The 22444-nt window shown below is 43.4% G+C and overlaps 1 protein-coding gene across 4 annotated transcripts in view; it reads left to right on the top strand.

The window, feature by feature from the left end:
* LOC117764128 (cadherin-4-like) overlaps window positions 1–22444 on the top strand; it is a 226673-nt gene that overhangs the window by 163990 nt on the left and 40239 nt on the right. For 3 of the 4 annotated variants that reach the window (XM_034589666.1, XM_034589667.1, XM_034589665.1), the window contains 3 exons: window positions 14472–14627; window positions 18835–18979; window positions 21226–21398. In XM_034589666.1, the coding sequence (XP_034445557.1) occupies window positions 14472–14627; window positions 18835–18979; window positions 21226–21398 (474 nt within the window). Of the gene's footprint in view, window positions 1–13012; window positions 13271–14471; window positions 14628–18834; window positions 18980–21225; window positions 21399–22444 lie in introns of those variants that run through there. The other variant, XM_034589668.1, reaches the window with a different exon arrangement.

Genomic DNA, 22444 nt, shown 5'->3' with positions numbered 1-22444 from the left:
AAGTGAGCTGGAGCTGATTGAATTGGAGAATTTGAGGGCGGGGGGGGGGGGGGACAAAAAGGTTTGGGTATGATTGAGAACAAGAGAGAGCAACAGAGAGAAAGGAAAAGGAGCAAGAGAGGGGAGTGTAGGGCTAGACCAGGATTAGAGGCACGTCTGTGTTTGTGTTTAGGTCTGATAGACTTCCCGGAGAAATGCCATTCACAGCCTCCTCCCTCGAGTCTAATGAAGGCTTCTGGCATCTGCCACCCCACCGCCCGGCCAACACCAGCACTGCACAGCTCAAGTCTGCCCGCTTCATCCTTTTCCACTCCCTCCCGCTGAGACAAGCACACGCACGCACGCTCGATGACAAACAAACATACATATGCACACACGGGCACAGAGAGAAATTACTTGTCCTGCACAGGCGGCAAATAAAGGTTCTGTAAAGCGTATGTGCTGCGTTGTTGCCTTTGTAAATGCTCATTGTTCGGGGTTTTTTGTTTGTTCGCATTTCTGCTTTATCCCCGAACAAAGAGGAGAAAAAGCTAAGCTAGAAAAATAGGACTCCATAGTGTATGTGTGTGTGTGTGTGTGTGTTTTTTTTTATAACCTAGTCGACCAGAGAAGCCACAGGATGGTGAAACGCTGGGATGCGAGTATTTAAGGATCACAGTCCAATCCAGAGCTCGGTCACTGGGAAACCACATCGCTGCCCATATGGAACGTTTTATGAATGTCGGACTGCAGAGTTCTCGGGGCTAAATAAATTCCGGCTGTGAAAACACTTAAATGTGTGGCTACACTAAGTCTATCAAACACATGCACTGTACAGGATGTGCACCGGTGTATATGTATTCAAGAGGACTTTGTTCGGGGCCGTGTTTTGTCTTGCATTCTTTCGATGTTCTCGTGAACTGCTGAAGTCTCTTTCTTGGCAGCCGTACGTCCTCCAACACACACGCTCTCTCTTCATTGGCCAGGGGAAGTAAATAGAGGAAACAATATACTCCTTTCAGAAATGGGTGGACCTCCTGTAAAGTTTGAAGAGGGAGGAAAAAGGAGCGAGAGACCTTGGTCCACTCTGGGGGGAAAAAAGCACAAACAGCCGTGTCAGCACTTGATTCCTTCTTTGTTTTTACTCAGTAAAACATCTTGGCCACTTTAAACTCTTGGCTTTTTTTGTTTGGTTTCACTTCCTCAGGAATTCACATAAGGTACTCCTTCTTCCAAACCCCAGCTTTGACTTTTATTCCAGCTGACACCGCAAATCACCCGGGCCAAATATTTGATATTTGCTGGTCTTCTTTTTTAGCCGTGCTCCACTGATGCTACGGCGACGTTGGATCTGCTTCATCAACAGAATCTTAAAATCAATGCGAAAACAAACAGCAGCGAGACTGGAGTCCGTAACCAGTAATAATCCCAGCAGCAGCGTTTTGTACCAATTGACGACGATGTAGAGATGTGTTAGGAATCATAAGGTATATGTTTCTGATCACCTCGCTTCTCCTTTTAGCGCGAAACCTTAGTGAAACTTATATATAAAATGATTCGCTTCATTGCAATGAACTTTGCTACGGATACAAACGATATTTCAGCTTTCTACATTCAAATAACACATTTATCGAAAAAAACATCGCCTGACTTCTTAAGTGCTCAGCATGTGCACAAGTAGATCATCCCCCTCACACATAAGTGTAAAGTTGAAGTGTTCACATATGACGACTATTCATTCATTTCACTAAAAATAACTGCTCTTGTGACTATACAGGGATGAAGTTGAATAGCTAGTGGGAGGAAGTCGAGAGTGCTTTACATTGTTACTCCTGCTAATGGAGTCTTTGTGATGGAGAGGCATGCTCACCGCCGTCCGTTCTGACAGGTCAGGTGATTAATAAAACATCAGACCATTTTCCGAATAGTGTGAGACTCGGGTATTTAAGAGAAGAGGTGAGCATCTGAGGCTGCATTAATATCTCAAGCAAGGAGGCGATCCAGGGCATTCATGAAATATGAAGGGAATAGCTTCATGTATTCTTTGACACTCCAGAGTCTTGTCTCCCCCCCCCCCTCAATGATCTACTGTTTTCCCGAGGGCCACACCTTTTGTCTCGGCGCAAAATACTTTATGAACTGCATTTCCTTTCCTCCTAATGAAATTAGTGAGATCAATATAATTACATCTATCAGCCCCAGGAAATGGAGTCTCCTAATCTACCGGTATTGATGAGGAAAACAAATTGTTACTACATTTGTGCATTTGTCAACAGCAGTTTGGCCTTTGTTTTCCCTTTTGTGTTCGGGGAAGTGAGACTGAAATGTAATTTTCACAGTTTAATATCTCATTATTTTGAAATTAGTGGCGTGAAGTCCCGGTAAACATGTTCATCAGTCGCACTCGGCTAGAGAGAAGAAAATCCAGCCGCGGCCGGGTTGTGCACATCCAGGCCCAGAGCCGCCACGACTTAGGCTTAACAGTAACAAAACAAACAAGAGAAAAACTCCGCCTCAGCCACCCACTCGCTCACACTCGCTCAGACAGCATTCACACACACACATGTTCACAAATCCCCCCCACCACATTCCTCTCAGATATGACATCAGGCAGCACCAGGCGGGCTCCCTCCTGGGTTCAGTTGGTGTTAAATTAAACAGTAAATCATCCCACCAAAAGACACAAGAGTTATATGTGAGTCAAGGGCAACAGTTCTGGGCTCCTTAATAGGAGATGAGGAGGACTTTATGAAGGAGATAAATAACAGCTTAACAAACAGCCTCTGTCTGGTTCCCCGGGAGGTTGGCCTCGGCGACCCTGCGGATCAGTGGGATGAAGGAGAGCCAAGAATCTATTCCTCAGAAGACATGAAAAAATAATGTGCAGTGAAATTGGAAGAAAGATATTCGGAAGGGGACTCGGGGAGGTGGGGACCAGTGATGAAGTGAGGGGCTGTGGGTGGCAGTGATTGTTGGCGATATGAGACAAGGTCGGTCGAACGGAGAGGACGGGCTGACAGACAGACAGACAGCGGGACAAAATGGAAAGCAGAGCAGACAGACAGAGAAGACATGCAGATAAATGCGTCCGACCCATCAGGTAATTCTTTCCTCCCACCTCACGTTTGCCTGGTCGAGAGACAAAATAACAATCTGATTCAACATAAAAAAACTGCGTTTAGAGGAAATGGGAGAAAAGAGCCATTGCGGGGGGGGGGGGCAGTCCTTGAGCATGAGATTGAATTGAAGCACTTGAATGAAAGTCGTGTGAGGTAAATTCTAATCTCACCTAATGTGCTTGTATTTTTTCCATTTTCCTCTCTTTGGTTCTTTCTTTCCTGGAGGTAAAAATTTGAGGGGGAAATCAAAAATCGAGGCTTGCGACAGAAAAATTCAGATCCTATTTACTTTGTCATTTACGATGAAAGGCCCCAGTCGGAATCTTTTCATGCAAGCATAATGGATACTGTCATGGGGTGATGGTGTTTTTGTATAGTGGTAAACGTCCCCTGAGCTCATACATACCCAGAGACATGCAGGAGCACAAACACATAAAGATCCGGTACAAGCAGGCGTACAGTGCATCACCGCTGTGAATGCGTTTATCCTAAAGGTAAACACTTTAGCACCCAAATAAAAAGTTGCCGGTGTTTTTATAACTTGTCTTTTAGTTTTGTGGCTTCCTCGTTCGCTTCTCAGTCGTGAGTGAAGTAAACTATTTCTGGCCAATATTCCCCGATGCTGCTTTCCACATTTTTATTTGCTCTTCATTTCCAGGAGAAAGGAACATTTCCTCCTAACGCTCTATAAAAGCTATAACATCCCACATTGTTAATAAAACCAGAATGATGCATAGCTCGTTGCACAGCACCTGGCATCGCGGCATGCAGGGGGATTATTTTATGGTTCATCTGAGGCTGTGCAAAGCGCTTCTTTATATAAGGTGATTTGTACTGGTCGCTGTGTAGTCCGTTTTAGTTTTTTTTTTAAAGCCAAGTGGCCAGGGAGGGTTAGGGTTAGGGTGCGGCAGTTCCTGATTTTCGGCGATTTTTTTTCCTGATGAGTTCCGGGATGAGAAACTGACCACGGCTGGTTCTGATCAATTTCCTGATCCGTATCAATCAATCAACACAACTGACATGTCGGCTGCTTCTGAAAAAGCAGAAACCACATGTACACCAGACATCTGCATGTCGTTCTCATGACACATATGCTTACGCTCCAGCAGAAAATACACCGGCTTGAATCCACAGACACATGCATGGCTGGGCTGCACAAACACACACACACACACACACACACACACACACACACACACACACACACACACACACACACACCTCCTCACTCATCCAAGGTTCATTTGTCAAGATGACAGCTGGACTCTTGCTGAGGTGGAGTTTGCCAAGCTGAATCCCTCGCTTGGTTAGTGGGAGCCAGAACATCCTGGGAAACATTCTGACACACACTTAGAGGGCTGCACTGGGATTGTGTGCGTGCGCGTGTGCGTGTGTATGTACATGAGCGAGTGTGTCTTTGTGCTGGTGTGCGTGTGCAACTTTTCAAAACACCCAGCAGCAGCATGGCAAGGTCCAGCCCCTCTTCAGTTTCTGCCTGTGCTTGGCAGGGGCAGGCTTGGCAGGGAGCGGCCCATTTTGTCAGGCTTCCAGTCGACATCAAACGTGCACACTGCTCCCGCCTCCACCAGCAACACCTTTCCTCCCTCGCCTCCGTACTCGCATCTGGGTCCTTAGACATCTGTTTACCTCGTGATACCTCCAGAGTGTTTGTCCCTGTAGGCTGGGATGAGTGTACTGCATGCTTCTCCCGTCCAGACACCCCTTCAGCGCTGTGTCCACTGCGTGTGTGTGTGTGTGTGTGTGTGTGTGTGTGTGTGTGTGTGTGTGTGTGTGTGTGTGTGTGTGTGTGTGTGTGTGTGTGTGTGTGTGCGCAATGACGTAAGTGGATGTTTCTCTGACTACGATGAAAAAAATACAATTTACGGCACAGAATCCCACAGAGGTCATATGTCTGGTCAAGGGGGAAAAGCTTTATCCTCTTAGGTTGTTTTTTTTGTTGTACTGTAGATCCATCCTGCCAGACGGATGTCCACTCAAAGTCCTGGCAACTTCTCCACACTTCCTGTTTCCAGTTCTCCGGCCAAACGGCTCATGCTCCGCCACAGAGTTCTGCTGATGCAGTCAATTCACAGTTTTTAGGGTTTTTTTCTCCCCCCTAGCTCTCACTCTCCTCTCTCTTTACTTCCCTTCATTTTCGCTCTAGTCCGCATTTCTCATCTCCACCGCAGCCTGATAGATGTAGAAAGAGAGAAGAAGAAGAAGAAAAAGAGAGGGAGGGTGTTGGAAGAGGAGGGTGATAGTGGTGTATGAAAAGTGGACGAAGCAGAATTGTGCGTGTGTATATATATATGGAGTTTGGCTGGGCGAGTAAATGGCTGGGAAAAATGCTATAGCAGCATATTTCATGTCACTGTCACCCCCACTCTCTCTCTCTTTCTCTCTCTCCAACACTCCTCACTCTAATTACCCAGATTGGGTCTCCTGGGGATGAAGGGACAAGGGAGGAAAGGGGGCAATAACTGGGGGGTGGGGGTCCTTGATATTGTCCTTGTCAAAGCCAATAGGGAGCAACTGGAGAAGTCATTCATGCATCCATCACACTGCCGATTTCACAATTTAATCAATCCCCTCACGGAAAGAGAGAGAGAGAGAGAGAGAGAGAGAGAGAGAGAGAGAGAGAGAGAGAGAGAGAGAGAGGGGTGATAGTGAGATGGCAGCCCTAACACCTTAACCCCGCTAAAGCAAAGCTTAGGGGGGTGTGTCCGCTCTTTGTCTGCCGCCACAATGGCTGCCTTATTTTCATTCTCTCTGCCTGGAAGACGGGGAGTGCGGAGGGCGAGTCATTCCATTGTTACCTCCGGGGAGAATGGCTCCTCTAATTTGCCATAAGCCTGCACTATTGAAGACCAGACTCCTTTCACACTGCAATAATTGGAAAAGTCATTCACTGCTTAACTTCCATTACTCCGCGTTATTTTCCCTAATGTGGGGAAAGATCTGTTTTAATAATCTGCACCTGCATAACTTCTAGCTTCCATTCAGATAACACATAAAACACACCATCTCTCCATTTTATTCTCTCACTCACTCGCGTAAGCTGGAGGAAACCGGAAGATTTATCTTTTTGCCCTTCCGTCCTCTCTGTCCCTTCAGTAGATCTGGAAATGGCGTGCCAGAGGATAGGGGTGTGATAATTTGTGTAACATTTCATTGAGGTCAAAACAGGTTTGGTTGTAAGTTGTATTTATTTTATTTTTTTGCAATCATACAATAGTGATGTGATGATGTTGCAGCATTCATGAGCCACAATAAAAATCATTATTTCTCCAAGTTATGGTACAGCACCCTCGTACATTTCTGATTGTTTATTGTAGTGTGTTCTTAACCGTTCCCTGAGGTCTTCTACCGCAGGCTCGCTAAACATCCCAAAAATGAACGACCAAAATGTTTAGGGAAGCAGCTTCCTGTTGCTATGCACCAAAGGTTTGGAACAAACTCCCACCACTCATCAGACAAGCTTCTTCTGTTGTTAGTTTTCAGAAACAACTCAAGACCAATTTCTATGTTCTTGCTTTTAATTAATTGTATCCTTTCTACTTCTTTTTATTCCTTTTTCTAGTTTTAGGCTTTTATCCTAAGTCTTTCTTATTATTATCTTATCTATCTTATTTCATGTCTTTGATTTTATTGAAAAGCACTTTTACCTTAATTTTATGTATGAAAAGTGCTACTTCAGTAACATTTATTATTATTAGTTGAAGTAGTATTATTATGTATCAGACAAAATGTATCTCAAAACAACTTAATCTTGAGTTTGCCTTCATTAAAACCCAATAGAGGGGAGTGAGGTAAGCAGCAGTGGTTGAGGTTTGACCATCTGATGATGAGCAGAACACCGAGGTGGAAGAGAGATGAGTGCATGAATCTGTTGTTTGCAAATCAATATGAAGAGAAAAAGAGGATTTGGCACAAATATGACCCAACAAGACTAAGGGTGTGCAGCCATATAAACAGCCCTGAGGGTGATTTGATGTAAAGCCTGACCTCAGCATGCTAACATTCGCACAGTGGAAGTATGCTGATGTTTAGCAGGTTTAATCTTTACCATGCTCACCTCCTTGGTTTAGCACGTAGCCCTTCTGAACACAAAATACAGATACTGATTCTGATGCCTGGACTTTCTGTATCAGCCGAGTACTGATATAATATTAAAGACATAACAACTTATATAACATATTTAACGGCTGTATGTACCGGCCCTGTATTGAAGTGATGATGGCTGTCGTCGTTATATGTCCTGGCTCAGGGTGAACAGTTGACTGTAAAATACATTGAGGAAAACACAACCATTACTTTTTGCAAATAGCTGTTAAAGTGCAGCCACTGTTTAAGTAGCTGTGGCTAATGCCACACTACCAGAAATCACTTCCCCTTTGCCGCTCTAAAAACAGTACTTGTCAATGGCTGTGCAGCGCAACTGCTGTTTTGGAGCGGCAAAGAACAAGTGATTACCTGAAAAACTAAATTGCAGTTTTGAATGTAGTGGGTGCATGTAATCATTTCTAATCGCAAACATTTATTTTTCGTACTCGCCGATGCAAAAAATTGTGTTTTTGACAGTTTCCCAGGCATTTCCGATGCTGGTACTGAAACCTCTCTAAACAACACATTTTAACCCTATCACACTTTTGCCTGATGATGACATTAGATGAAGTTGTGAAAATTCAACTCGAGGAGGACATGAATGTTGATTAAATGTCTTTCATTGGGTTGGATGCTCCTCGTTCTCTCACGGAAACACATTACAGCCTATTGTTACAGAGCCACAGGTACATCTGTTCGAGCCGGCTGTGCAATCCTCGCCAGCTAATTAATACAATATGTTACACAATTTATGTTTTATGTTTAACTGAACGAGAGGGCTTTTTGAAAGGAATAACTTCTTGTAAGACTGAGGTAGTCGACATCAATCCTGCCCTTCTTTTTGAAGAGTTACAACGCGCAAAACATCAAAGCCTGAGCAAAATTCTTTGTTTTTAAAAAAAGGCCATGAAAGCTCTTAATGCAAACACCTTGCTGACTCGCAGCAAAACACAAGGTGTCTTTTCATCTCTGTGTGTAGAACAGAGAACGTTTGACAGATGGTCTGTGTGTGAGATACACGAGGCCATCCAAAGACCTCGCTCTTGTAGAGGGGTTTCTTTTCTCTTCAGAGTTTGTTTGTGACCTGTTGGCCACGTACCTGCATCTCTAGTGTACCTGCATCTCTAGTCTGCCTGTTAGGCTTTACGGCACAGCTCCGGAAAACATAAGGTATCTCTGTTTGTTCCTGTCTGTGTTTGTGTTTGGAGTTTAAATCCCTGTTTTTTTGTCGGGGCTCTAAACTGCGTTGGCTCCGACTTTGCCGTCTGAAAGCAACAGACTGTTTCTACTGTCCCGCTCCCTGAACCAGTGTCGTTCTCTGAAACACATCTCGGCTCCACTGCACAACTAATTGGCAAACTCACGAGTCAGTTCTGTGTCTTTGTGTCTGTGGGTTTGTTTCTTTTTCGTGTTTGTGTGCGACATGTTTAAGCCAGATAGTGATTTGTTTTTTTCAATCTCGAGCATTTTCTGGAAATACACCAACTCAAAGCGAGTGATTTCAGTTTTGCTCCATGTCAAGATAGTGTTTTTCATTTTTATTGTGGCTACATTTTATTCATATACAAATGTATACAAGTGCCGAGTACACGGGTCATCTCTCGTAGTGTGTTATTCATTTAGATTGAGTTTTTTCCTTATTTTTCAAAACCGTTTCACAAGAAAAAGAAATGGAAGCCGGCCAATCATTTCAAGCTGTCTGGAAGATGTAATGCACAAAGCTGCATGACAATTCAAGTTGAAAGACCACCTTCCATTTCCATGTGTTTTGAAATTGAAGGTTTTATTCAGCTCGATGCAAAGTGATTTCAAGAAACACTATTCAACAATATTTTGTAGGCTTTGCTGTGGTTTGTGTTTGCACCATTCTCCTGGCACAAACACCAACATGTGGCCACTTTGTCTCCATGTTGGAGCCGCACCAGAGCCACATCTGATGCGTCCTCTGTCTTGTGTCATGTGTTTGAGGAAAATTGAATAAAAACAAAAAAAAACGGAGGTCGTGAGTTTTAAATCTGTTCTCTATAAACAAAGCGATGCACGTCTTAAATTCTATTCAACACAGATCAAATGTCAGAAACAAATCCAGTGCATGTCGCCTTTGTTTGGGTTTTTACTGAATATAAATATAAATCCGACCCGGCTCAGTTTAGCTCGGATGAGGATGTGAATCCAAACATCAACTGTATGAATGGATCTTATCTGCACTTTCTTAACTAAGGAATGTAAATACCACCCGTGTGGATTTGCACTCATGAGTCACCATGTCAACATGTGGCCGGTGTGATCCAGTTATAAGATGATCTGCAGTTAGCTGTGCTTGTATTTGTGGCTCTGGTGCTTCGGGTTTAGCCTTTACTCGCTTTGTCTCTTCAGAAAATGTAGCTGTAACAGTAATTGACAGTATATCTAGATCGCTTTATAAATCAGAGTTTCCCATGATAAACGTTTGCCTGAGCTGGATGCATGTTTGGAAAGCTGTTAATTAAGATTTGTTTTAATAAAGCATGAAATGTGGTGTATATAAAAGTACAGAATACACCAGTATATAACGTGTAAAGTACATTTCTCATGCATTGATTTCAAGAGACTGTAAAACGCAACCACAAAGGTCTTCTGTGTGAGCTCCTTATTGCAATCCATAGTCAAGGTTTATTATTAAGTGACCTCTAAGAGTCGTAGTGTGGGAGATAGTGTGAAGAGCTCAGGAGAAGGTTGGTGTAAATGAATGTGTCGACAATACAGAAGAGAAACTACATATTTATAACTGTGTGATGACAAAGGTTCTTGATCCTTGAAAAGGGAGTTTTTCATTTAAAACCACAATCTCATCCTGAAACTAACCAAGTAGTTTTTTGTGCCTGCAAACCTAAACAAACTGTGACGATTCCATGAGCTTAACTGTGTGTGTATTATATTATTATACTGTCACAGCAATGAAAGTCCAGCACGTCCGTCCTGGTACACTCTCTGTTATTGTAACCGTGATAGATTAAGGTCCAGGAAGCGTTTCAGGAGACGCTCGAGGCATTCGAGAGAAATCATCAAAATGGCGGTTCAGGTTTGGCTGACTGGTCGGATTTTAATGACACAGAGCTGACACACAGAAAACTGTGTTGTCAATCATATGGGCTGCTTGTGAACATGAGGGATGGATGGATGGGAAGTTTCAAATGTAATTGGTCACTCAATGTCTGAGATCATCATCTGACTGGGACAATTTTACCTCCTTATCCATCATTAATAAAATAGTCTCCACTCGTCTCCTCGTTTGGTTTGTGGAAACAGAATTTCAGTAAAAACAGGCCTGGTTCTAAAGCAGTCAAAGATAATTCTGGATAAGTAGGACTTTATAGGGATTGTACAGGGATTACTTGTTATATATTGTATGTAGAGGTGTTTCTAATATTTCTAATATTTAGTTTGACCCCATATATGTAAATTGTTATGGATTAGATGTCATCTGTTTCTTTAGAGTTGATAAAATGTATATAGCTCCTCACGTATTTATACATATCTCATACTAGTGTTCCCCCGTAGGCTGGCAGTATAGATCGCCTGATCCAAACTTTGGATTCATTTCATTTAAATATGTATTTCATCGTATCTTTAAATAATGCCATCGTGTTTCTACAAGATGCAGTGTGGTCACATATCTGAGTAGCAGTAGCTGGATACTTTGTTAGCGTTAGTTAACATGAATTTTTAAGTGATAGTTAAATTCCTCCGCACCCCGGTGACTGCAGTCGTAGAACGACTGTGTTATTCATTCCCTCCATCTCCTCTGCTGTTGTCCCCGTGGACCCAGTGGCACAATCATTTCTCATTTGATTCAGCTTTGCCTGGCAGAGGGGAGCCCAGCTCACTGATAAGATCTCCTTAAGAAGCCGACAAGTCGTCAGTAATGAAGGGAACGGCTTTGATCTGTTGACAAATGGGTCATTTAGACGGTGTCTAGTTTCTGATGCCTAATGATATGACTTCCTCTCTCTCTCTCTCTCTCTCTCTCTCTCTCTCTCTCTCTCTCTCTCTCTCTCTCTTTCTCTCTCTCTCTCTCTCTATATCAGACTCTCTCAGCTGAGCGCTTCTCGTCCAGTCTCTCTCCCCTATACACACACACACACACACACACACACATTATCAAGACAATGCAAAAAATCGGAGGGAACAAAGGAAAAAGACAAATAAAGAAAAAACTGTCGATTTTTATTGGCACTCCTTTACTTTTTATTTGTGTGTGTGTGTGTGTGTCCCATTCGAAGTGCAAGATAGCAGTGTAACGACAGAGAGAGAGAGAGAGAGAGAGAGAGAGAGAGAGAGAGAGAGAGAGAGAGAGAGAGAGAGCCTCCCTCTCTTCATTAAAGGAAATAAAAGCTCTGATACAGTCATGAGAAGCTTTGTGTCATGCAAGGCTATTTTATTTTATTTCTCCAACACATTCACTTCCTTTCTGGAGCTGAGAAATGGCAAAGTGACACTGAGAGCTGCCTGCTGTTGAAATGACGTCCTGTCTGTCACAATATTCTCTGATAAAAGGAGGAGACGAGCATGCAACATTTAGCTGACTCATTTTCTTGACGGCCTTTATTGGATCCCTTAAACGCACAACCATGTGTGCATGTGATGTATTACATACATTATTAATCATGAGCCAGACGTCGTGGCGGAGGCACTTTGTCATCACTTCGCCTTCCGCTCCGAGACAAACAAGCCAAGTGTGAGGACTGGAGGTGGAACGAGGCATTCTCTCTGTTTTTTGTACATTTTTAATTGGTACAAACAAAAAAGTTGAAGAAAGCGTCCACGCTCGAATGTGCATATGTGTGCACATGCAGCCATGCACAAATATTTGGTCGCAACAGACGAGGCTGAGGATCCTGGCGCCGTCCCTTAACAATTTAGAACGTCTACGTGAACATTGTGGGAGCGAGAGCTAATTGGCTGGAAAGGCTGTGGAAAAATGGAGCTGAAGCTCTTTTTCCCCCCCAAGCAGGACAACTTGGAAACGGGTGGGAAACCAGAGGGGCGGGGAAAACCCAAATGGAATTATGGAGAGCTATCACTTCCTAACTAGTGAGGATTTATACAGCACTGCCAGGGCCAACGGATTGAAGTAATTTAATTTTTTATGCATGGCTTCTGTCCCCACAGAGACCTGAAGCGAAGAAAGAGAGAGAGCGGGAGAGAGAAAGTGCTGAGAGAGTACGGCGGAGGGGAGAGATGAGAGGCAAGGGGAGGAGTGACGATGAGAGAGAAGGAGATGGAGAGGAGAAGGGAGAGACAAGAAGAACAGGGGGATGAAGGAGAGGGGGGAGACAGTTTGGCAGGCGGATGTGTAGTAATTGCTTGTATTTTCTAATGCAACAGGAGAGGTAGATGGAGTCGGCGTGCTGTGGTCTTGTAGCTTCGCCTGCACAGGAGGGTAATGGCGGTACATCGGGAGTTCAACCCAGCCGCTCGCTGAGTAGTTGTTAGTTTGTCGGTGTTGAACGGGTGGATTTTCTTTGAAGTAATAGCGGTCGATGCCTGCAGCTCGTTAATTATCATAGCTGTCAGCAGTAATTCGCTGAGATATGTGCAGAGCGTGCTGATGCTCTCCTCCCGCTATTCCCCCGAGAAAACGCATAAACACAGACTTGCACAAATAGAATTAGTGAGCTGTCGTGACGGCTCCTCTTGCATTATTACAGCTGAGGTGTCTATAAATGATTGTTTTGGTTTGATTATTGAGACGCACCACGACTGCGCTTTTGCTAAAAGGGAGTTGATGATAACGTGGATGCCGAACCTAGACAAGCAAGATTGTGATAATAGCGGTGTTGGTGATGGTGACAGGTTTTTATTCCAGAGGCAGGAAGAGTCAGGATGACACCTGTCTAATACCACATGTCCTTACCTCGTCCTTGTTAGTTGCTCCGGCAATTTTCTCAGCGAGGCAGAATTCCCGGTGTGTCAAAAGTGCGGCTAAATTGGTTCCACGAGTGGTGAAAGATGGAGACAACTTTGGACAGTCTTACTCTTGTGCACTCAGGATCTCCACTGAAATAGTCCTTGAACAAAAGAAGAAGGTTGGGCCTTTCTCTGTGCGTACGTGTGTGTGTGTGTGTGTGTGTGTGTGTGTGTGTGTGTGTGTGTGTGTGTGTGTGTGTGTGTGTGTGTGTGTGTGTGATTGAGTCATTCTGATACACCAGCTGATGTTCTCAGGTTGTCATGTACTTATTGGAAAGAGAGAGCACACTCGGAGCCTCGGACTATTTGGGCACTAAATAGAAAAACTCCTCCAGATGAGGCCCAGTTACGCGCTGCTTCAGACCAAATCACAGACCTACTGCACAATGCTCGGAGCTTTCTATCCAGCAAGGAAGGCTGAGCCAAAATACCTTTTTTTTTTATATTTCATTTTTTAGAAAACTTTGTGATTCTTATATACCACAGTTATTAAATAATGCTGCTCTCATGTGCACCCTGGATTTGAGGCTGTTATTTTCCTCTGTCCTATTTTTCCTCCTGCAAAGAAAGAACAGTTTATTGTTATGTTGGCTGTTGTTGCTTCCCTAATCACACAGACATTATAACCTCAAATCCTCCCTTTACCTATCTAATTGTCATTTTGTCCACAGCCTGTCTGTATTCCCAGCATGGCTCAAGGGAAGTCCTTCTAAATTACTACCTGACCGTCAAAGTAAATAAATGTCCATTTCATTTATCCCTCCCAGAAATATTGAATTTGAATTTCTCTTTTGAAGCAGTCCAATTCTGCCAAACCGAATGCATAGTGCTCCCTGCAGCAGCACTAATGGAATCCTTGAGTATGTGCTACCTCCAAATGCCCAACTGTGATGTGTGTGTGTGTGTGTGTGTGTGTGCATTTGTGCATTTGTGTGTGTGTGTGTGTGTGTGTGTGTGTGTGTGTGTGTGTGTGTGTGTGTGTGTGTGTGTGTGTGTGTGTGTGTGTGTGTGTGTGTGTGTGTGTGTGTGTGTGTGTGTGTGTGTGTGTGTGTTTCCAGTGAATAATATGTACTATCAGGTTTCTTAGATTATTAAACTCTGGAGTTTTTATATTTCACAGTGTGGTGCTTCAATAATAAACCCCTCACTGTGTATATTTAACCAGTAGGTGTAGGTTGGCCGTGGGGATCTGTGTGAATGACTTTAGTCTTTTGGGGTAGAGACAGAAGTAAGATAGAAAGTGGCGTCGCTTCTAGAAACACATCATGAGACCGATAATCTCTCCATTGATTTCCTGTTCTTCTCTTTCATGTGATGCAGATTCGCTCCGACCAGGACCAGGACATCTCGATCCGATACAGCATCACTGGGGTGGGAGCGGATCAACCGCCCAATGAGGTGTTCAGCATCGACCCCGTGGTCGGGAAGATGTTCGTCACCAAACCTCTTGATCGAGAACATCGCTCTTCTTACCATGTGAGTGTCTCTCGCCCCTTCTCTCTTTCTCTCGGCCTCACACACACACACACACACACACACACACACACACACACACACACACACACACACACACACGTCCATGCACACCACACCGGCGATGACCTTTGAGATGAAACTCGTGAAGATTATTATAAAGCCGTTAAACCCTTTGACACAAACAGCTCCTTTACCACCTCAACAGAAGTGGGATTGAATCAGAATCTGTGTAGTTACACATGAGGAAAACCATAACAGATAATACAACAAATTACAAACAAACAAATCAGCTGTAGAAGCCATTAAGTGAAAAGCCATTCCATGAACATTACATAAGAATATTGCACTACATTATTCAGCATGAACACATTGAATCACAGCAAGGATTAGTCTAGTGCACAGTGATGTTGAAAAGAATGATGGAAACTTGCACGTTTTCACTATGTGTTATATGCAAAGCATCAGGATGAAGTGACGTATAAAGTCAGGGAAAGTAATAATCGATCATTGAGCTCACAGCGGATCGCATTTAACTTGTAGCTGAGGAATAAAACCACTGTTTATTGTTTGTTTAACCTGTAGCTTGCATATAAAGATGGGGGATGCATCTTTTCTTCCTCACACGTTGCAGAATTTAGGCTAAAATACAAAGGATAGTAACGCCGCCATGTTGTGCATTTTGAGCCTGAGCCTGCGCAGTGAAGTGATCAGAGGATTGAGGTCCTGTCGATTCACACGCTTGATTACCATCATGACGTTGCAACTGGTTTTATATCATCAAAATATGTATCAAAACCAAGCTTACCACTAAAAGGAGCACTTGGACATCCATCAGTGTGATGAGAACTACCTAAAATGACAGAAATATTATATTAATAGTATTTTTCCCCCCCATTTTTGCCCATGTCCCATCCACTAACATGGAGGAGGAGGGATTTCATGACGTATCCTGAAGCAGGTCAACACGGGGCGATCAAGACGCTCTTCCTTCACTTTTGGGGAGCAGTCATGTCGTATATCTTTATAGACAGTTAAACCTAAAGTGAAACAGAAATGTGAAATGGTGGCTAATGGCCGTGCTGGTCTGAAGCCATTTTCTCCCATAAATACCAACACCTGCCTCGGCTCTGCTTGTTTTGAATGAAAGTGCCATCTCTCTGCAGCCTTTGTGCTGTGCATGCTGCTCTAAGAATGGAAATATTAGGCAGTCAGGCAAAGCGTATTTAAAATTTAATCAAGCACTAACTTCTTGTTTTTCTGCCTGAGCAAATCTCTCCACAAGTCTTTCCGCCGCCACGAGAAGAAGGTTTGGGGCGTAGTGTAGTAACCACAGTGGATTTATCACTTTACGTTTCTGTGTCTGTCTCTGAACCTTGTTTTTCTATGGGAGCCGAGTCTGAGTAACGGTCCTAGAGAGCTGGCAGGCCCAACCTTTTAGTGGGAGCCGAGCAGATTAATACCTGCGAGAAACTCCAATCAATGAGGTGATTTGTTAAGAAAGGCGAAGGCTTTCTAAAGGCTGCTTTAGTTAAATTCAGTGTTTGCTGTGGAGGAGAAGTGTTCGTTAATGTTGTGGAATACAAATTGAAAGGGGAAACCAGATGAGACAAGGTAAAGATGTAAACAGATGAGGGAAGGTGTTGCCGATCAATTACTCTGATGCTGTTAGGAACGAGACGGCAATTTAACTGAATCGGTTCAAACTTTAAATATTATGAGCAACATTATCCTGGAAAACTACAACACACAAAAGTTAGAAGTTGACTTTGTGCTCTTTCATTTGTTTACTTCATATTTCATGCAAGGACAGAACAAAGTTATGGTCGAGTTCTTTTTCTCTCAAAAGAATGAGCACTCTGAAATTCAAAACTAGCCAAGCAACATAAGATGCATTCTTATGAGGAGAAAAACCTTGGAGCATCTGGCCTGCTGTTATCTCTATCAGGACGCTTCCTCTCTGCCAAATGCAGAGCGCTGCATGCTACGCTCTGTTTTCTCCCCCTGCCTTTCAAGATAATAACTTTAATGTGGACCCAGAATTACATTTTGCCTTCTTTAAACATGCCGGTAATCTCTGACTCCTGCTGTTATTGAATTAGGGTGTGGGTGCATGCAGGATGGAGGGATGAGGGTTGGGGGGGAGATAAGGGGGTTCTGGCTTCCAGCGCGGCGAGATGCGATGGCAGCGTGCGCGGATATTGGGTGCAGGACAGATCAGACAATGCACTGGAAAAAGTAAAGTCAAATTAACCTCGGGGAGACCTGAGGACGCAATTTCAGTGTAGGCGTGGAGTGGAGTGCGGACGGTGGAGAGGAGTGGACAGGCAGCAGCCGAGGAGATCTCCACCTCTCTGAGGAGAAGAAGCCGATGGTGAATGCTTTTTTATTCTATTTCCTGCCGAAATGAGCCTGGAGGGTATTTCACTTATCTGGCTCTCGTGCTGCTGCAGTGACCAGGTAGTATGTTTCCCATCAGACAGGCTCAGTTGGAAAGAGAACGATTCCCTCCATTCTCCATACATGGTGGGAAGAGAGGGCTCGTGTTACAATCTGTTTCCAGAAGCCCCTTCTTCCAGCCACGGTACCCTCCCTCGTCCCTTGGCCGTCCTATAGATGGATATCCTTAACATCCCATAAGTCGGAGGGTCCTTTGCTCTGAAATTGATTGCCGACATTTTTAATAAAATAAATATTGATCAGCCTATGTTGTTAGGATGCAGGATGTAGATAGTATCTGAGATCTTTTTTTTTCTCTTCTTTCTCCTTCGTATAAACTAAACATATCCCCCAGTGCTACCACCTGACAGGAGTATCACTGAATAAGTCATGTTCAGGGATATAAACATTCCCAGGTAAGGTGAAGTGAATCAAAACAGCCTTAAACTGAAGCGAGCAGTTCATTGTCAATTGCCACTTTGGTCTGTTGTTTTGACCTTCACGTATGGCTGCAGAACAACAGACCACAAGCACTTATTCAAACTCAACATTTCCCTGATAACTCTGTTATTTTCTCAAGCTCTCGTTCGGGTTTCTGTTTTTTTCTCCCCCAGACTTCATAAGAGAGGAAGCAGCCAGGACTGTTTTTTATATCACGTATTGATTCCTCTCATAACTTCACGTCCAAACTTTGTGTGGAAAATCCTAGTTGGCGATTCCATTGGTCCGAGCACCTCTGCGTTGAATTTTGAGATGCGGCGACTGTGGGGGAGATTTCACGACTCTCTTTCAAACAAAATCAAACAGAATGTCGGCACCGGGACTCAGCGCTGTGATCCTGAAACAGACACCTCGGCTTCCCAGCACAGCCGACTCCCCTTAAAATAAGATGTTTCTGGTTTTGGGTGCTGCTGAAATATAAACTTCTGGGGACTAAGTGTAGAAAAGATAAGAAGTCTGGACAAAGCACACGATCGCAAAGGCAATAAATCTGCAAGAAAAATATCCAGAATTTGACCCCACTTAATGTTGTCCTTTGGGTTTTAGTCTTTTTTAAACTTTATAATTCAAAAATACACGTATTATCCATCATTGTGTTCTGGAGCATGATAAAAATGACAAATTCAGAAAACGCTGCTTAGGTATTTTTCTGTTTGGCTTTGAAAGTATTTACTTTGAAGGAGAAATCCACTTGTTCCCAGTTTGTTTGGTGTTTTATTAACGTTGCATCTTAGTTTCTTTACGTCTGTGAGCGGAGACAGTTGGGAATACTCTGAAAGAGTAAGGGTGTGTTTATCAGAACTGATTTTCAAACATGCCAACAACCGTTTGGAAAATGTGCACAAACAAAACACAAGTTAGTAATTTAAGCCGCATACTGATGTAGACAGCAGACACAGGGTGAAGATGTGGTTTTCAGAAGTAATAAATGAATTTGGGGTTTTTATTTTGTTTTTCTACATATATATATATATATATACTAAACTATAGACTAAAGTGCAGTAAAATGTAGTTTTGTTCCTCAAAGTAAAACGATGTCCCAGAAACACATGCAGTCATTTGCAGTAACTTGTCCTCAGAACAATACAAAGACCCTACCTGTAAATAAAATCTATATTGTTGTGTGCGTGTTGTGCCCAGTGTCACTATAATAACTGACAATGACTCAAATGGGTACATGAACATTTTCATAAGCTCATCCCTTCTCTGAACTGCAGTAATAACTATGTGCTGTAATGTAAACTAATCTTTTTGTGTTTGTGTTTCTCAGTTGCGTGCCCACGCTGTGGACATGAATGGGAACCAGGTGGAGAACCCCATCGATCTGTACATCTTCGTCATCGACATGAACGACAACAGACCTGAGTTCAAAAACCAGGTCTACAATGGCTCCGTGGACGAAGGCTCGAAACCAGGTACACGGAACATCAAGTCAAGTGTGAAGCCGGAGCAATTTCAGTGTGTTAATTAAAGATGAAAGAAATGTGTGATTGTATTGGATACGAAGGGAGGGGTAATGAACGGTATTGTGTCGTAAGTATGACGGCACCAGGCAATCTCTGACCCAACTGTGAAATTTCCATTCCCCCTGATTTAGCAGACGGAGGATCTGTCTCCTATAGTGGCTTTTCATTTAGTCGGCTTCAGCAGTGGCCATAAAGCAAAGAGGTGCTCAGGGTGGAGAGGAGATTGAGGATTAAATGCGCCACTCTCTAGCACCACTGGGTCATTTTATGTGTAACCTCAGAGCGCAAGAAACCCGGAGATGAGCTCTCTGTGTGCATGCATGTGTGTGAGTCTGATGAGCCCAAGTTTATTGCACCAGAACTGCAATAAAATCTTTCTTTCCTTCTTTCTTTCTTTCTTTCTTTCTTTCTCTCTCTCTTTCTTCTTCTGCTATCCTGCCTTCCCTTTCCCCTCAGCCCCCCCACCCGCACAGCAGACACGTCTCTGCGGCGTGCATGACATTCTGCTAAACAATAATCATAAAAAAAATAGCGTTTTAGAATTTAGAGCTCCAGTAGTTTCAATGGAAGGCCAATTACAGACTTGAATTAGTTTGCAAATTAAAGAGTCATTATGGGGACCTAATCCTGTCAGGCGCAGCTTAGGACGCCCGTACAAAGGGTCCACATTAAACCCCCTAAGAGTGCAGCTTAATGAAATTACCCCGCTGATGCGATGCCATTGTGATTCTTCACCTCCCTCTCTCTATCCCTCCATCTAAAAAAAAAAGATGGGTGAAGGACTGATAGTCACTCCTCTTGGAATCCAACCAAATATGGAGTCTGTCCTCTATTTCTCTCTTTTGCTCCCCCCTCGCTCGCTGCCGGCTTTTATTTCTCGTCTCGCTGAGAGGCCTTCGGAGTGCTCCCTCTGGCCGAGTCATTGACAAATGTTGCTTTGAAATGTAATGAAGTTTGAAATGGGAGCTGCGGTTACAATTATCCTCGGACAGGGGCTGTCACTGGGATGATATCACTATCTCTGGCAATTACAATCAGCCACGAGAGAGGGGGAGCATGAGAGAGAGAGAGAGAGAGAGAGAGAGATGGAGAGATGGAGAGATTAGGTGACAGGCAGTGATGCCACAGAGTTATGCAAGTGTGTGTGTGGAGGCAGGAAAAACCAACAGGCAGCGTTCAAGGGTAGCGTCTTATTCTCTGCAACACAACAGTGTCAACATATTTATGCCTGTGCTTACTTGCCCTTCACGGTGGAGACATTTTCATTTATAGAACCTGTTCGAGGTTTGCATTTATCTGTAAAGATCAGTGTAAGCTGGATGTCAGTGTATCTAACATTTACATAGTTCACTTGCTATGTAATGAACTAATCAATATCAGAATAATCTCATTAATGCAAAGTACAGTATAATGTGAGTAATATCGGCATGTAAACCTACTTTATGTTTGTGCCTATTTGCAAAATATGTGTCCACCATTTATATGCTGGTATATATATATATATAACAAATATAAATTGTTATGGGACATGTTATGGTATATTCACCACTTTTATCTTCACATTAACCACCATCAGTGTGTGAATAATACCAGTGTATATCATTAAAATGTGTTTGTAGGATGGTTGATCACAGATAGCATTGCACTGTGCACAGTGCATTTCTTCCTCTTGTTTAACGATCTAATAAAAGGCATGGTCGCACAAAATGATCAGTTAAATAGGGACAGAGAAATGTTTTATTAACAAACACAGAATAATGCTTAGGTTCCATCCCCAAGATTCAGTTGTACAATGTAACTGTTTATCTGTGACATTTTAAAACATAGTGTAGCCCTATCTCAATATTAGTCAATTCATTCATATTCACACAAGAATATTTAGAAAACATTTCAGACAGAGGGTTACATCTGTAAGGTGGAGTGTAAATGGGCCTTTAAGCTGTAATCAGAGTGTATTTAGGTGTATTGAAGCAGTTAAGGGTACATTTGTATCCAATAAATTCAACTGTCCTTCACTAAAAAGGACACTTGTGTTATGTCATTATCATTAAAATGTCACCCAGTCTTATTTTAACACAGATAAAGGTTTAATAAATGATAAAAATTGAATGCAACATAGTTATTTCTGTTTTCTGTTATCTGACCACTTGCATTTATGTTGATTAAATGTTAAATAATGTTGTTGTCTTCCTCAGGAACGTATGTGATGCACCTGGCGGCGTTCGATGCGGACGACAACACCACCGCTAACGGAATGGTGCGCTATCGGATCCTGTCCCAGACGCCACACAGCCCCATTCCCAACATGTTCACCATCAACAGCGAGACGGGAGACATCGTGACGGTGGCGCCTGGTCTCGATCGAGAGGTTGGTCATCGTCATCCCCAATCTTTTAAATTAAGCACAACATCAACATAATAATGATTCTGTCGTTAAAAACACTAGGAACACAACTAGTTAAAAGATATACCTTAATCATTGTTTGTTGACAACACCCTGAGATCTGACTTTAAAATGTTTTGTAGTCACTCCTCACCACACACACACACACACACACACACACACACACACACACACACACACATCAAGCCATCTTTTTTTTCACACTAAATTGCCTGCTTCTGCGGTCACCTTGTTTATGGAGCTATAAAAGTTGTGCCGACATCCAAATGTGTGTATTCATGCGGCATGGATATGCCAAAGACAAACCCCGCAAAGAAATCTCGGAGACAGATCATCGTCCCGGACTGTCACCGGCGACAGACCTATTAACAACACATCACGCTGCATTGGGCTGCTCACGTTGTGTTGTATGTGTGCGTTTGTGCGGTGAAGACAGAGTGGAAATATCTGAGATGGAATGCCCTTGACACCTGTCAGGCAAACACAAAAGCCCATATAATCACATCTATACTCGATAAAACACAGGAAATGGAGGTGAGAGAAGGAAACTGGAGGGAGCGATTGAACAAAAACAGAGCGAGGCTGATGGGGTATTATGATGAGGGTGGAGTGAGCGAGTGGGAATTTGGCAAAGAAGACGGGGTGATCGACATGAGACATTGGGTGAGTTTGAGAGGTATATGATGGATGTGACTATTCTATGTGTGACTGTGACTGTGTGCCCTATTCAGTTTGACCATATTCTATAGAAAGACAGTTTGTCCAACAAGATAAGATCTCACGTCTTCCTGCTGTCTCAACCAAGCCAAAACAGAGCGCCCCTACTTTGACAGGCAGTAAAGCCCAGAGCAGAATCACTTCTCTTCACCCGAGGTCAGGCTTGTTGACCGCGCAGAGCTAATTTGAACCTTCAGAATGAAAGTTGGGGCCGCTGCAGGAGGACCCAAGCCTCAGAATCCAGGGCCACCAGGTCCGGCCTCCCGGGTCATTACCTTGGACAGCGTCTCCAT

This window comes from Hippoglossus hippoglossus, chromosome 7 (assembly GCF_009819705.1).
Source record: "Hippoglossus hippoglossus isolate fHipHip1 chromosome 7, fHipHip1.pri, whole genome shotgun sequence".
In the NCBI taxonomy this organism is placed as follows: domain Eukaryota; kingdom Metazoa; phylum Chordata; class Actinopteri; order Pleuronectiformes; family Pleuronectidae; genus Hippoglossus; species Hippoglossus hippoglossus.
Note: the sequence above shows the minus strand (reverse complement) of the source record. Positions and strands in the feature narration are given on the sequence as shown.